The following is a 14,049-nucleotide window of genomic DNA, read 5'->3' as shown; positions in this document are numbered from 1 at the left end:
GCCGGGTAGGGGCAGGACCCACATCCCAGGGGCAGCTTGTGGCTGGACAATCTTACTGCACGGGGTAGTAACAGGGCCCGATGTACTGACAGAATCCCCAGCCAACGGAACCATAAAAACCACAAAGCAGACATTATCTTTTCCTTCAGCTAAGACAGGAGATGATTTATTGTGCACGTTACATTCAGCCACAACTGAGAACAGAACCAGTCCAGAGTGTCAGGGTCCGGGGCAAAGATCCAAGAGACTTTTTGGAAGAGCAGGGTGGGACTCTCAAAAGGCGGCCGCGGTGTTCAGGTGGCCCGTATGCATGTTCCAGATCCCACGGAGATGTAGGCAGGCAGTCCGACAGCTTGGACCGGCCCCGGGCCTCTGGCCTCCCTCTTCTGCTCCCGTGGCTTCCCCGGTGCACAGCTTGCGGTTTACTTGGACCTCTGCCTCATCTTTCTTCTTTTGCGCTTCAGCCTGAAAAGCAGACACTTAAGAATACACGCCTTGCCCTCAAGCCCATAACAAGCCCCCCTCCCCCATCTTAATGTACACACAACACAGGGTAGTGGCAACATGAAGCACTACATTCTCTAGTCTTAGTGCTCAAAGCGTTTTTCACCTGAAATCCTTTTAGATTCTAAACCAAACGTCCCTCCCAAGTTTTGTTTACGGCATGCACCACCTCACCTCCCTCCTCCAGGGCCTGCAAAGTCTCAACATACCTGCGCATTCGCTTCTTCCTCCACTGGCCACCGATTATAACCAGAGGCAAGGAATAAAGAAAAATGTCGTTAGTTTTTGACAGGTTTAGATAGGGGTGTGGAGAGCATTCTTTGGAAGTCAGGCACGTTCTCGACCTAACATGAGGGCTTAATCGCAGTAATCACGTCAGTAATTTGGCCTCCTAACCCCCACACCTGAAGTCAACTCCTAACTCCACACGCGCTCTTTCCTCACAGCAGTTACCCGACCCCCCCCCCCCCTATGCTTCTCCCCGAACCATCCTTCCTCTCCCACCTCTCAGACACCCGGGAGAACCGGCGGCTCGGGAGCCATGGCGAACTTTCCTTGCCGGGTCCCCCCCCGCCCCCATCATCAAGTCCCACAGCCTCAGCTTACCCCCAGGGAGTGCTTACCTTGGCTCTCATGGCGCAGAGGTTTCTACGGGCAAAGAGAAAAAGGTTACAGTTAGTTGGCTGTAACGATGGTAATGGATTGTACGCGGAACCACACAGAGAAAACAGAAACACCCACCTAGGAAGATGGCGCTAAGGCCGAGAGAGCGAGCAAGGCCCGCCTCCGCTATTTAAGGGCGCGCTCGCTGTCGTCACTTCCGCTGCTCAGCCCGCCTTCCGGGGGCGTAACAATGGCTTCCGGCCCCTTTCAGATACCTCGTTAGGGATGCTGTCCTCTTGGAAAACGGGGTGTTTTGAATTTGAGTTACAAAACTGCCCGCCCCGTTTCGTTGTTGAGGACGTCGTTATTTAAACGTGAGCACCCGTTTCCAGAACGAGGCCTCGAGGTGCTGGCGAGCAAGACAGCGACTTCCTCCTCTCTCGTTGCTTCATGGGAGTTGCAGTTTCCTGGTGACACCCTCCATTTTATTATAAATAGGTGCGTACTTTATAAAGATTCCTCATTTGTTTACTGGTTTGCCTTATATTTAAGCGAAATTGCTGCAGGGAGACTGTATCTCAGAACCTCCCCGGAAGGGTCCTAAGGTTGCAGAACATGGAAAAACGTAAAGGTGGGTTGTCAAGAACGCTGTCCTATTACCAAAATACGGTCGCTATTTTAGATAAACTTTTTCCTAGCCAACCGTGGTGTTACCAAACAGCGCCTGAGGCCGAATGTCATTCCTTGCCACAGTGCATCTTGTTCAAATTCAGTGATTCTACCAAGAGAGAGAGGAAGATGGCTCTCCTCTCTAGGGCAAGGATGGTATTTGGTTTTAAGATAAAGAACTTCCCCTCTCAGGGTAGACAGGTGAGGGTTATCCAGCAAGCAGATTTGGACCGTTACAAAGGATGGAAAAAAATCCTTAAGACAATTTGGCCTTATTTGATACTGCAAGGTTTTTATTTTTTGTTAATTCTCAACTGAGGATATTTTTTCCATGGATTTTTGAGTAGAAGGTGGGGAAAGATGAGGGAGAAACATCAATGTGAGAGAGACACATCCATTGGTAGCCTCCTGCTCCACCCCATAGGGTGAGATATCAAACCTGTAACCAAGGCAACAGCTTTTGACCAGAAATCCAACCCGGCCACACACTTCCGGTGTGCAGGCAGGTGCTCTAACCACTGAGCACACTGGTCGAGGCTTGCAAGGTTTAGTATTGGGTCGGCAACTAAGTAATTGCGGGTTTCACACATGGCTTCAGTTGAATTTTTAGGTTTGCAGACGTAGTACAAATGTAAAACACATTTTGTTATTTGATAGTTGGCTATTCAGCTGTTAATCAGTAAAAAAAGTTTTTTGATCTGTTTTGTATTGTAGTTTTCGTTTGGCGTTCGTTGAAAAATGGAAAATCAAAAGGAACATTTTCGTCATATTTTGCTTTTTTATTTCTGCAAAGGGAAAAACGCATCGCAAGCTCATAAAAAGTTATGTGCTGTTTATGGTGACGAAGCCTTAAAAGAACGGCAGTGTCAAAATTGGTTTGCCAAATTTCGTTCTGGTGATTTTTCACTCAAAGATGAAAAACGCTCTGGTCGTCCAGTTGAAGTTGATGACGCCCTAATCAAAGCAATAATCAATTCGGACTGTCACAGTACAACACGTGAGATTGCAGAAAAGCTTCATGTATCACATACATGCATTGAAAATCACTTAAAACAACTTGGCTATATTCGAAAACTTGATACATGGGTTCCTCAGGAACTGAAAGAATCACAGTTAATGCAACGCATTAGCAGCTGCGATTTGCTAAAGAAACGTAATGAAAATGATCCATTTTTAAAACGACTGATAACTGGCGATGAAAAATGGGTTGTTTACAACAATATCAAGCGGAAAAGATCGTGGAGCAGGCCAGGTGAACTAACTCAAACAACATCAAAAGCTGATATTCATCAAAAGAAGGTTTTGTTATCAGTTTGGTGGGATTACAAAGGAATTGTCTACTTTGAATTCTTACCACCCAACCGACCGATCAATTCTGATGTCTACATTGAACAACTAACGAAATTAAACAATGCAGTTGAAGAAAAGCGGCCCGAATTGACAAATCGAAAAGGTGTTGTATTCCATCATGACAATGCAAGGCCACACACATCTTTGGTCACTTGGCAAAAATTAATGGAGCTTGGTTGGGATGTTTTGCCACATCCACCATATAGTCCTGACCTTGCACCATCTGATTACTTTTTGTTTCGATCTTTACAAAACTCCTTGAATGGTAAAAATTTCAATAATGATGATGATGTCAAATCGTACCTGATTCAGTTTTTTGCTAATAAAAACCAGAAGTTTTTTGAACGTGGGATTATGATGCTGCCTGAAAGATGGCAAAAGGTCATTGATCAAAATGGGCAATACATTACAGAATAAAGTTATTTAGTTCCATGAAAAAAATTCTTTAAAACCCGCAATTACTTAGTTGCCGACCCAATATAATCCCTTTCTTGATGGTTTCCCTTTGTAACTTATGCATTAACATATCACCCTTTTAGCTCTATCAAAACAAGGTTTTTAAAACTTGGGGCCCTTGTTCTAAGTGCTTAAGTAGTTCTAGTATTTTCATTATCACAATTGTTTTTGAAAACAAAAAATTCCATCAGAATTGCTTCATTATCAAATACCAAATCCACCAGGCTTTCACCTGTTGACTGCCTAGCCTACAGGCTCTTATGAAGAGCTCCATGTTTTGTTCACTCTGTTGGACAGCATACCTGACATGTAAGATACTCAAATCTAATTATTCATTTAGGCTGGCCCTGACAACTTGTATAACACTAAAGGCATTTTTCCTGGCTTCCTAAATCAAAACAAACACCTGTATAGTGTTTTTATTTTTTTTCAGTACACATTAAATGTGCTAGTCCTGAACAGTGTCAGCAGCAAGGTTGATGGTTTTATTTTTTAAAATATTTTTCACATGGGGAAAATAATATTTTTCACATGGTTTTTATTTTTTTATTAAATTATCTGTGTACATATTTTAACATACCCCCCCTCCCCAGAGTTTTGTGTCCATTGGTTGTACTTATATGCGTGTATACAAGTCCGTCGGTTGATATCTTATCTCCCCCAGATCTCCCTACCCTCCCGGCTATAATTTGACAGTCTGCGTGTTGCTTTACTGTCTTTATATCTGACTTTTGGTTCATCAGTTTATAATGTTCTTTAATATCCATAAGTGAGTGAGGTCATGTGGCATTTCTTTCATTGACTGGCTTATTTCACTCTCAAATGGTTTTTAACTAATCATTACCAGATATCAAATGTAGAGTCTATAATTTTTAAAAATATATATATTTTATTGATTTTTTACAGAGAGAGAGGGATAGAGCTAGAAATATCGACTAGCTGCCTTCTGCACGCCCCTTACCAATGTGCCCGTAACCAATGTACATGCCCTTGACCGGAATCGAACCTGGGACCTTTCCGTCCGCAGACCGACACTCCACCACTGAGCCAAACCGGTTTTGGCTCGTTTTACTTTAGAAAATTAAATCAAGCTCCCATAGAAAATTTACCACCTTAATTCAGATTGTTAAGGATTTATGTCTTTGGGTTGAGGAAGTATTCTTTTAGAAAGTTATAATAGTAAATAGCAACACAGAGAATCAGCTCCAAATGATCACTTCAACTAACACTCCCCCACCTCCATCAAATAAAAGCAGCAAAAGCACCTGATTATGAGCAAATCCAAATTTATTTTAACGCCATGTCATTTTCAGTGTTTAAAAACCTCCTAAGTCAGCGGCGGGAGTCCTAGTTTCCCTGGGACAGTATGCCAGAGGTACTGAATGAAATTCATCACCTTTCTCTCAAAACCCCTAGCAATTCATCCAATTCAAGTCCACACAGCTTAGAAAGCCAGGAGTTGTCTCTTCAGTCAGTCTGCTCCTCTGGTTCCTGGTCTTTCTTTCGAGGGAGAGAGGTCAAAATATTTCAATCAGGGAACAAAACCGCAGTTGAGCTTTCAGCTCAGGTTTGTAAGATGGAGCAAGGGAAGACCCCACTGACTCCAAATAAATGGACTGGTTAAAATTAATTCCTCCTTTACAGTATTTTTCTTTTTCTTTTTTTTGGGGGGGTGGGGGTTGGGAGAGAATAGTCCTACAGAACAAGATGACTATAAAGATTTACAAATGAGGATCCGTTTCATAGATGAGAATCCCTTGGTAAGTGCAAGCTCCAGCTCCTACAAAAAGGAGGGGCCTGGCCAGATAGCCTGGATCAGAAAAGGAACCTACCACCTGTGAATAAAACAATCCGAGGCCCAGCTCCTCCCCTTTGAGTGGAAAAAGAGAGGAACAGGCCCCAGCAGAGGGGAAACGCTGCCATCAGAGTGTATAAAATTCCAGCCGAATCTGTAGTGGCGGTGGCTCCGTTAGCCGCCTCCCTGCTGTTGTAGGGCCATAACCCTTCACCAAGCAGACAGTAGTAGAAAAAGGCTAGAAAGAGGGGCTTGAAGACGATGGATTTTGATTCCTGATTTTATTGTTCAATTTCTCTTTTTTAGTTAAAGTAGTCTTCGGTGGCTGGGAAGCCTGGCCTCCCAAGACCAGAGTCAGTTGGAGCTGGTTCTTGTTGGAAGGGGTAGGGCTGGGGACTGGGATGGGGCAGGGAGACCCCTGCTCTGCTGGCGGTCCTGGTGGAGAAGACGAACTGCACTTCAGAGCCTGGGGCTGTGGGGAGGGGATGAGGCAGGAGCGGCTAGCTGGGGAGATGGGACCCACCTCAGTCCCCAGCTTCATTCTCTTCTAATGTTTCCCCGCTGGTGGCATTCTCTGCAGTCTTGGAGGCCTATATTCATGGAAAGATGGAGACGTGTAAGTTTCCTTGGGGGAGTGATGGGGGACCATGGTCAAAATATCCTAATTCTCTAGGACAGGCCTGAGAAGGGGGTGGGGTGGGTGGAATAAGGATATGCAACAATCTCTGTCCCACCACAACCCGGGAAGGTGGAATAAAAAGGGATCAGGTTCATCCTGCCGAAGAGGGATAACAACACACCTTCTTTTTTTTCTTTTTCTGGGTTTTCCGACTTGCAGAACTCTGGAGGAGGGCCTAGGAAAATAGAAAGAAGGAAAACAAATGTGGAGAACGTTGGAGAAAAAGTCTTACTTTCAACACTGTACCTCTTTTTCAGGACTCGGCTCACATTCAGTCCCCACTTTCAGGACAGGTTCCATGTGCACAACCACTTTGCAGCCCGCACTCACCTTTAGCTCTGCATCCTGGACCTCCTTGTCAGACTTGTAAAGGTCAGGCTCAAAGGGACCGCTGGTTATCCGCATGGGGCCATTGGGCATGAGCAGAACGGTAAATTTAAACTGGGCAACAAATTCCCCTATGGGACAGAGAAATGTTTTGATAAAATGTTCCCTTGTTGTATCCTTTTCTATAAGCTATAGGGAGAAAGGAGGGACCATATAACCAGTTCCAAAGCGAAACTCTCCTTTTAGAACTTACCCTCCTTCTCATAGAGAACATTAAATGGCTGCAGCAGTTCATGTTTGGCGCATTCCACCACGCCCATCCGGGCCTTCTTCTCATCTTCAAATGCTCTGGGTTGGGGGAAGACAAACTCAGGTATCCTGAACTCTCTACCAAGCCTCGCCACTTTGCTCATGCTTTTACATAGATCCTACCCTCAGGCAGAAATCACGCTCAGGACTGCTCTTTTACATTCTCTTCAATGCGGGAGATGGGGAGCGTAAGAGAACCCTTGCATGCAGGCTGGAGCTACAAGTCCAGGCAGGAGGGGAGGGGGGCAGCGGGGGTGGAGGAGGGAATGGTTTTCCTGGGTGTGTGGTCCATGAGTCACACCAGTGCCAAGCCCTGGGCTTGTGAAGTGCAGTGTACCTTAGAGTGAACGGCATGGCATCAAAACGCCTTTCCACCTCGCTGAAGAAGGCACGTGAAGTTTTCATTTTCAGGCCATATTGTTTAGAAGGATCTCGTTTATAAATGGTGGTTCTCTGTCCTGCATCCTTGGCCTAAAAGAGTAAGTTAGGTCACACTTGTTCAGGTGCTCCTGGAACAAAAACAGTCCTCTCTCTTTGCTAGCTCTGTAAACTCCTCACCTTGCCCTCTCCTGAGCTGACAAGAACATCCACAGCATATACTTCATGGACCTCAAATTCAGCTTTCTCGTGGTCCTTCCTGAAAAGAATACAAAGGGAACAACCATAAGCAGTTCCTGGAGTTTGGAGTGAGGCTGGGTGTATAGGAGAAAACACTCCTGACTGGTCTTGTACGGTGCAAAGTAAAGGGTGGGATTGGCACTTACTTCTGCTGGTCTGTGGGATTCTGGATAATCGTCTTCTCTCCATCGATGACATGCTGCTTCAACTGGTGTGACAGCATACCTGTGGAGGGGACAAAGCTTATGGTACCAACCATCCAGAATACCAAAGGTTTCCAAATCCACCCACCTAAATAGTTTGATGAGGCGGACTATGAGAGAAAAGCGCCTGGCTATAAACTAAGGGCACTGAATTTGGCTTAGACTGCGCTACAGCCAGGATGGATCTCAAGGGAAGAAAACAGCCTTAATTATGCTAAATCACTGGTACTTTATACCCTCAACCCTGTTATCTGAGGTCTCACCTTCTATTGGCGTGCAATTAAATGAATGGGCAACTTTGTTCCAGGCTTCGGTCACTTGTGTGTTCTAGAAGTACAAGATCAAATAAAGGGTGAGATACCAGGGGCTAATAAGTTCTCTACTGTGTGAATAAGAAGCATAAAGAACTGAGGGTTCGAATATCCTCCATCAAGTACAAGGGATTCTCACTGGTTTTTCATGTCATAGCCCTATCAATCCCTACAACCTAAACATATCTTACCCTTGCATCTCCTTTACAAAGAGCTTTCACAAAGATGGTCTAATCAAACAATTCTGGAAGGTGAACAGAGCAGATCTATACCCCAATCTAGAAGATGAGGAATTTGCTCAGAATTAAACCAGTTAACAGAAAGAACCTGGTATAAACCCAGGCTTTATGACAATAAGTTTTGTTTATTCCATTATAACTGACTTTTAAAAAAATATATTTTATTGATGTTTTACAGAGAGGAAGGAAGTGGGATAGAAAGTCAGAAACATCGATGAGAGAGAAACATCCATCAGCCGTCTCTTGAACAGCCCCCACCGGGGATGTGCCCGCAACCAAGGTACATGCCCTTGATCAGAATTGAACCCGGGACCCTTCAATCCACAGTGCTGTATCCACTGAGCCAAACCGGTTTTGGCTATAACTGACTTTCTAAATTGTTGAGAAGGGACAGCAAACTCTTTGTTAATTCTCACCCGAGGATATTTTTCCATTGATTTTTAGAGAGTAGAAGGGAGGGAGGGAGGAGAGAAACATTGATGTGAGAGACATATCACTTGGATGCCTCCCATATGCCCAGATCATGGCCAGGGACCGAGTCTGCAACCTAGGTACACACCCTTGACCAGAATCAAACCAGGAACCCTTAGGTCCACAAGCTGACCGTCTGTCTATCCACTGAGCCAAACTGACTAGGGCGAGGGACAGCAAACTCTGTATTTCCCCTTTTTACCTCTCAAACATGATCTGATCCTTAAACTACAGTACTTAGACAAAAAGAAAAGTGAATAACCAATCCCAGCTAATATTATTAAACTATGTACTAAATTCTGGGATAATCATTTTACACACAGTTCATCTCAATTGTTATAACTCTATAAAGAATAAGGCAGAATTTTATTTTCTCCATTTTACAGATGAGGGAATTTAAATTCAAAGCTATTTTTAAAGAGGTGGCAATAGGGCAAGAACCCAGAAAGTCTGATGTCACAGCTAGACAACACTACCTTCAGGTGAAGATACACATAGGTAAGTATATAAACAAAAATGTGAAAAAAATAAAAAGAAAAAATGATAAACGTGTTAAATAATAGTTAACACATATAATATGTGCTGGGCATTGTTCAAAGTGCTTTTTAACATCTGTGAAGTAGGTATAATAAGAAAACTGAGATTTAAGTAAAAATTATGCAATTAAGTGGAAATGTGGATGAAGTACAAACTGATTAAAAGCATGAAGAACAGATAGTATAGAAAGGAAGTAAGAAAAGACAATACTTGTCAACACTGAACAAGTCTCACTTAGGTGTTAGAAAAATGTCTTTGCGCGTAGTCAAAAACACTAAATTGTATTAATTCATGAAAAGTTTATGATACCTGGGCTTCCCAATATTGTGCGAGGTACAGAACTAACTTTTGGTCTCCCTTTGTCACCAGCACTATTACAGTTTTATTTATAACCTTTAAAAACACAACTGTGCACCTATGGATGAGGACAATGGGGGTGGGGAAAGGGCAGAGGGTGGGGTGGGAACCTGGTGGAGGGGAGCAATGGAGGGAGGGGAAAAAATGAACATTTGTAATAATATGAACGATAAAGATTTATTAAAAAATAAAAATAAAAACACATCTGTGTTATTACATGCTATCTATCTCAAACTATTTTCAGGGAAACGCACATCAAAAACACAACAAGGAAAGATCACATATGGGGATATATGTAAGCTCCATATATCCCCATACAGTGAGCATGGAAGTGCCTATGATAGGCAGTCAGGGTCTTCTGTTTACTATGAAGCTATTTAGCTCCTGCTTCATCTCTTATAGAAATCCCATCCTAAGAGGTAGCTAATTTAAAAAAAAAAAAAACCCACAAAAAACAAAAAACTTTTTTATTGATTTCAGAGAGAGGGAGAGGGAGAAAGAGACAAACATCATGAGAGAGAATCATTGATTGGCTGCCTCATGTACTCCCCACACTGGGGATCTAGACCGCAACCCAGGTATATGCCCTGACCCGGAATTAAACTGTGACCTAGTTCATAGGTTAATGAGCCAGGCAGCTAATTTTAAAAAAGCTAAGTTGCATGAGGGTTGTGGGAGAAGTTGGCAGTTCAGCACAGGATAGTTGCAGGTGCCTAGTGCACCTGTGTCTCCATTAAGCTTTGGAGTTGGACTAAACAACTTACCTGGTTTCCAGGTTTGACCAGGCGAAGGGCAGCTTCTGCACAGAGGTGAGCTGCCTTAATGACATCTGCCTTCCTCCCTGTCACTTGGGTCCCCTGTAGATAAGGAAATACCAGCAGTGTCTTCCTGGAAAGCTCTTAGCTGGCTATTCAGCTAACACCTGTGTGCCCATTATGCAAGGCCAGCCAATGAGAGAGAATACCCCTTTCCTTTATTTCTCTAGTCTCTGAACTTACTGGTGGTAAAGCAGTGGTTCCCAATGTGGGGCACATGCACAGGGGGCAATTTGAGAATGAGTTATTAACAGGGAATATTTTGCATTTTTTATGGTTCTAGGGACCTCACATATAGTGTATAAATATATAGTGACATATTTATGCATTTCAGTTCTCTATCATTTGTTTTGAAACTTTATTTGCTATTTCTTCATATCATTTCATTTTTTTTAAACCATTTCTTAGTGATTTCTTCCTCAATATTTCTTTCTTTTCTTTTTTTTTTTTAAATATATTTTTATTGATTTTGTACAGAGAGGAAGGGAGAGAGAGAGAGAGTTAGAAACATCGATGAGAGAGAGTCATCGATCAGCTGCCTCTTGCACACTCCCCACTGGGGATATGCCCGCAACCAAGGCACGTGCCCTTGACCGGAATCGAACCCGGGACCCTTCAGTCCCCAAGCCGACGCTCTATCCATTGAGCCAAACCGGTCTCGGCTCTTCCTCAATATTTCACCTGCCCTTTCGTTCTTTTATTTTTCTCTTTCATGGATGCCATGTTCTTTGGAAGCTTGTTTAGACCAAGCTGATAGCCTTCTAGGCTTCCTCCACGTGAATAGGAGCTCACTTTTTAAATAATAAGAATTATATGTCACTGGGGGAGGGGCATTAGGATTTTAGAGATGCTTAGGTGGGGCATGGCCAAAAAAGGTGGGGAACCACTGTAGTAGAGGGTGGGGATAAGAAGCAAGCAGTAGTGCACCCTCCCCCATTCCCCACAGGCTGCACAGAGTTCAAAGCAAACCACCTACCTGAGCTACACCAACCACAAAAGTGTGAGCCACATTAGCGATGAAGCCATCCACATGGACCCCAAGGTCACTGAAAAGAAAGAGCAGAGGACAGCATTAGCACCTGGGGCTATATAAGTGCTTAGAAAAAGACACGTGCTTTAAACTGATCCAAACTTACATTTTTACCAAGTCACCTTCCTTGAGAATATAGTCCTGGTCGCTCTTCAAAGGGGAGAAGTGACATACACAGTTATTTACTGAAATACTGGTGGGAAAGGCAATACCTGTGAAGAGAGAATCATCTGCCTTACTGCCTTGCTCTCTTAGGGCCCTAATGCCTCAGGAAAACGGAAGGATCTTCTTTGGGGTCTTGCCTAAGTTTAATCAGTCTGGATTGGGTAGGAAACTGCTTATAGCCCACTGGCCATTCCAAATTTCCAATATCTCAACCAGAGGTGGGGTGAGAGTTGCATCATTATGATAAACAAACAGGACTGAAGGGTCAAATGTGGGAAATTAGTGGGGGATTGGTATTTTACCTTTCTTCATTTCTTTTTCTTTCTTGAAAATTTTCCCTGTTTCTTCCATAATCATGGCATCACCTTTCTCACACAGGCTCAGCACCGACACACCTGAGCAGGATGCTTCCACCAAAGTCCGAAGTACCCCTGGGGACAGAATGCCACCATGTCAGATCTGGATGTGCTGTCTAAGTTACAATCCAACAATACCTAGAAGTTGGATCCACAGTTTCTAATACTCCCTAGTGACACTGCCTTAAGGCTGAAAGAGGGAACATGTCTTGCCTTTTATAATGTGCCTACCTTTCATCTCTTAAGTTTCTACCTTCCTTTCCTAAATTAAGACGTCAACATTCCCTTCCCTTCCTTATATGACAGCTGGGCATACACAAGTCTCCTTAGCAAGGCAGACTTTCCAAAGATGACACCTGTGGTGTGGTAGGGCAGAATTGTGAAACTCAAGGGAATCCTCACCAAAGTATCACATACATGCAAAGCAGGAAGAAATTTATGGGAGTCAGGAACAACAGAAAAGCAGGCACAGAACTGCTGACTCAAAGCTAATGCGTTGTGAAATGCTACCTTCTCCCTTGAGACACCCCAATTAGGTGTTAGTAATTCAATTTATGTAGGCTTATTTCCGCAAAAACAAGTGTATAAACCAGGAGACTTAATCTAAGGTCCCTGGGCCAAGGCAGGCTCATGGCTTACAGCTTTGGGCAGGTTGCAAAGAGGTACGTGACCTAAAAGAGTTTCAAACTGGTAACTGTGATCACAGTGCCTCAGAAGTGCAAGAGGGAAAACATTTTTTTTGATTCAAACCACTCATTAATATAATGTTACAAAAACGGGGGTACTATACTAAATGTCCATTATGTTACAAAGCATCTCCCTGGTCCACCCTGAACGTGATTTTTGTAATCTAAGTTTTGGTGATTTTTTGGGGCCTGAAACTCGGGTTTTCCAACATAGGACCAGAGGCACCCTAAATACCAATCCATCAGAACCACTTAAAAGCCCAACGACAAGCACTCTGTCCCCTTGGACTTGGCTTCAAATTGGAAAGGTGAAATTGTAAATAGAGGAAACGGAAAAGTGAGGCATCTGCCTACAGTGGCAGGCAGCTGCCGAGAAAGTCAGAGCAGTCCTAATAAGGATGACTTCTGAGATCCTAAAACCAGTGCCCCCCTTTTCCAGTACTGTTCACAGGTTTGCCTGGCTGGGGCTGTCAAGCCCCTGAGAACAATCAAAGTTGAAGGCTAACGAAGGCTATCTGCACAAATTGAAGGTAGTGACAAATAACTTCAAGAAAAGCCAGATGTATCCCCAAGATGGGGTGAGGAGCTCCAAGGGTGCCCTCCAACGGTCCCTGGGCTGGCCCGCGCGGAGAAGGGGGTTCCCACAAGGGAAGGAGTTGAAGTGAGGAACCAAAGACTCGGCAAAGCACGTGGGAGGGAAGCTGGTGTCAGGGAGGCACCGGAGGAAGGCACCGGCGATCCGCACAGGGACCGGCCACACGTGCCGGCGTCAGGCTGGCTCCTGACTCTGGGGGAGCCCCGACAAAACAGAGGGGCTCTTCCGTTGCCAACAGCTGGGTGCTTCCTTTCCCAGATGCCAGAACTAAAGGAGGCAGCGATCCGGACCCAAGCGTGAGCCGGGGATGCGCCCGCCTTGCCTCCTTAGCAACGGCCTAGGGTCCGCGCGGGTCAGGCACCTACTCCGAGCCCCCCACTCTCGCCGGCCCGCACCCCCAGACTGCAACCCGGGCCTGGACGCCAGGTCCCGGGCGCGACAGTCTTCCCACCCCGCCACGCCGGCGGACCGGCGCGGGGCCCTCCGGAGCTCACTCCGCACGACCCGCCGCTCCGGCCCCTCCAGGGACAGCCCGTGCCGTCCCCCTGGTTCCTCTCAGCCTAGATCCCCGGACTCCCGAGGCCGTACTCACGGTTGGCGATGTCGCCCCCCATCTTATACTTGGTCACGACCAGGTCCTCGGCGATAGTTTGCTCCTGCTGCTCGTCGTCGCCCGACATCTTCCCGCCGCCACCACCACTGCAGCAGCCTTGTTCCCTTGAGCCGCCGCCTGGGTCTCCCTCCCTCGCCACAGGCTGTGGCCGGAGCCCCTTCGATTGGCGAGGAGAGCGCGAGCAAGAGCGCGAGCTAGCAAGGGAGCGGGCGGGCGGGAGCGAGCAGGGGCGAGCGCGCGGGCTGAGGCGCGGGGCACGCCGGGACAGCGAGTCCTCCCCGCAGCCAACCTCCAGCCGCCCTCGGGGTCGCCGGAACTACCACTCCCAGCCTGCCTTTCGCGCCTGCACGCCAGGCCCCGG

At 45.5% G+C, this 14,049-nt stretch overlaps 1 protein-coding gene and 1 long non-coding RNA gene across 3 annotated transcripts; one reads left to right on the top strand and one right to left on the bottom strand.

The window, feature by feature from the left end:
• Positions 1-274: 274 nt before the first annotated feature.
• LOC118728269 lies at positions 275-4,080 on the top strand. Its single transcript, XR_004990844.2, has 3 exons — positions 275-1,605; positions 2,201-2,326; positions 3,593-4,080. It is a non-coding gene; the product is annotated as an uncharacterized LOC118728269 (long non-coding RNA).
• Positions 4,081-4,851: 771 nt separating this feature from the next.
• On the bottom strand, positions 4,852-13,938 carry PA2G4 (proliferation-associated 2G4). 2 transcript variants are annotated; one of them, XM_036454605.2, is made up of 14 exons: positions 13,668-13,938; positions 11,741-11,869; positions 11,380-11,485; positions 11,220-11,289; positions 10,193-10,285; positions 7,777-7,840; positions 7,457-7,535; positions 7,251-7,329; positions 7,030-7,163; positions 6,637-6,731; positions 6,387-6,514; positions 6,178-6,231; positions 5,901-5,967; positions 4,852-5,082 (listed from the first exon to the last, which is right to left on the bottom strand). In XM_036454605.2, the coding sequence occupies exons 1-13, from the start codon at positions 13,753-13,755 to the stop codon at positions 5,902-5,904; spliced, it is 1,185 nt and encodes a 394-aa protein (XP_036310498.1). In that variant the 5' UTR covers positions 13,756-13,938; the 3' UTR covers positions 4,852-5,082; position 5,901. The 2 variants fall into 2 exon arrangements, with proteins under 2 accessions (XP_036310498.1, XP_036310497.1); XM_036454604.2 differs by having other exon boundaries at positions 4,852-5,967; positions 13,668-13,937.
• Between the last annotated feature and the right edge of the window lie 111 nt (positions 13,939-14,049).

The sequence above is a fragment of the Pipistrellus kuhlii genome, unplaced genomic scaffold (genome assembly GCF_014108245.1).
Source record: "Pipistrellus kuhlii isolate mPipKuh1 unplaced genomic scaffold, mPipKuh1.p scaffold_m20_p_3, whole genome shotgun sequence".
In the NCBI taxonomy this organism is placed as follows: domain Eukaryota; kingdom Metazoa; phylum Chordata; class Mammalia; order Chiroptera; family Vespertilionidae; genus Pipistrellus; species Pipistrellus kuhlii.
The sequence above is the reverse complement of the archived record's forward strand: the minus strand, read 5'-3'. Positions and strand labels throughout refer to the sequence as shown.

Bases quoted from the DNA above. Each gene is read 5' to 3' on its own strand.
- PA2G4 (XM_036454605.2), bottom strand. From the start codon at position 13,755: ATGTCGGGCGACGACGAGCAGCAGGAGCAAACTATCGCCGAGGACCTG. The intron at 7,330-7,456 runs GTAAGTGCCAAT...TATTCTTTTCAG, and splicing joins AATCCCACAGACCAGCAGAA to GAAGGACCACGAGAAAGCTG. The intron at 6,232-6,386 runs GTGAGTGCGGGC...CTATTTTCCTAG, and splicing joins TCCAGGATGCAGAGCTAAAG to GCCCTCCTCCAGAGTTCTGC.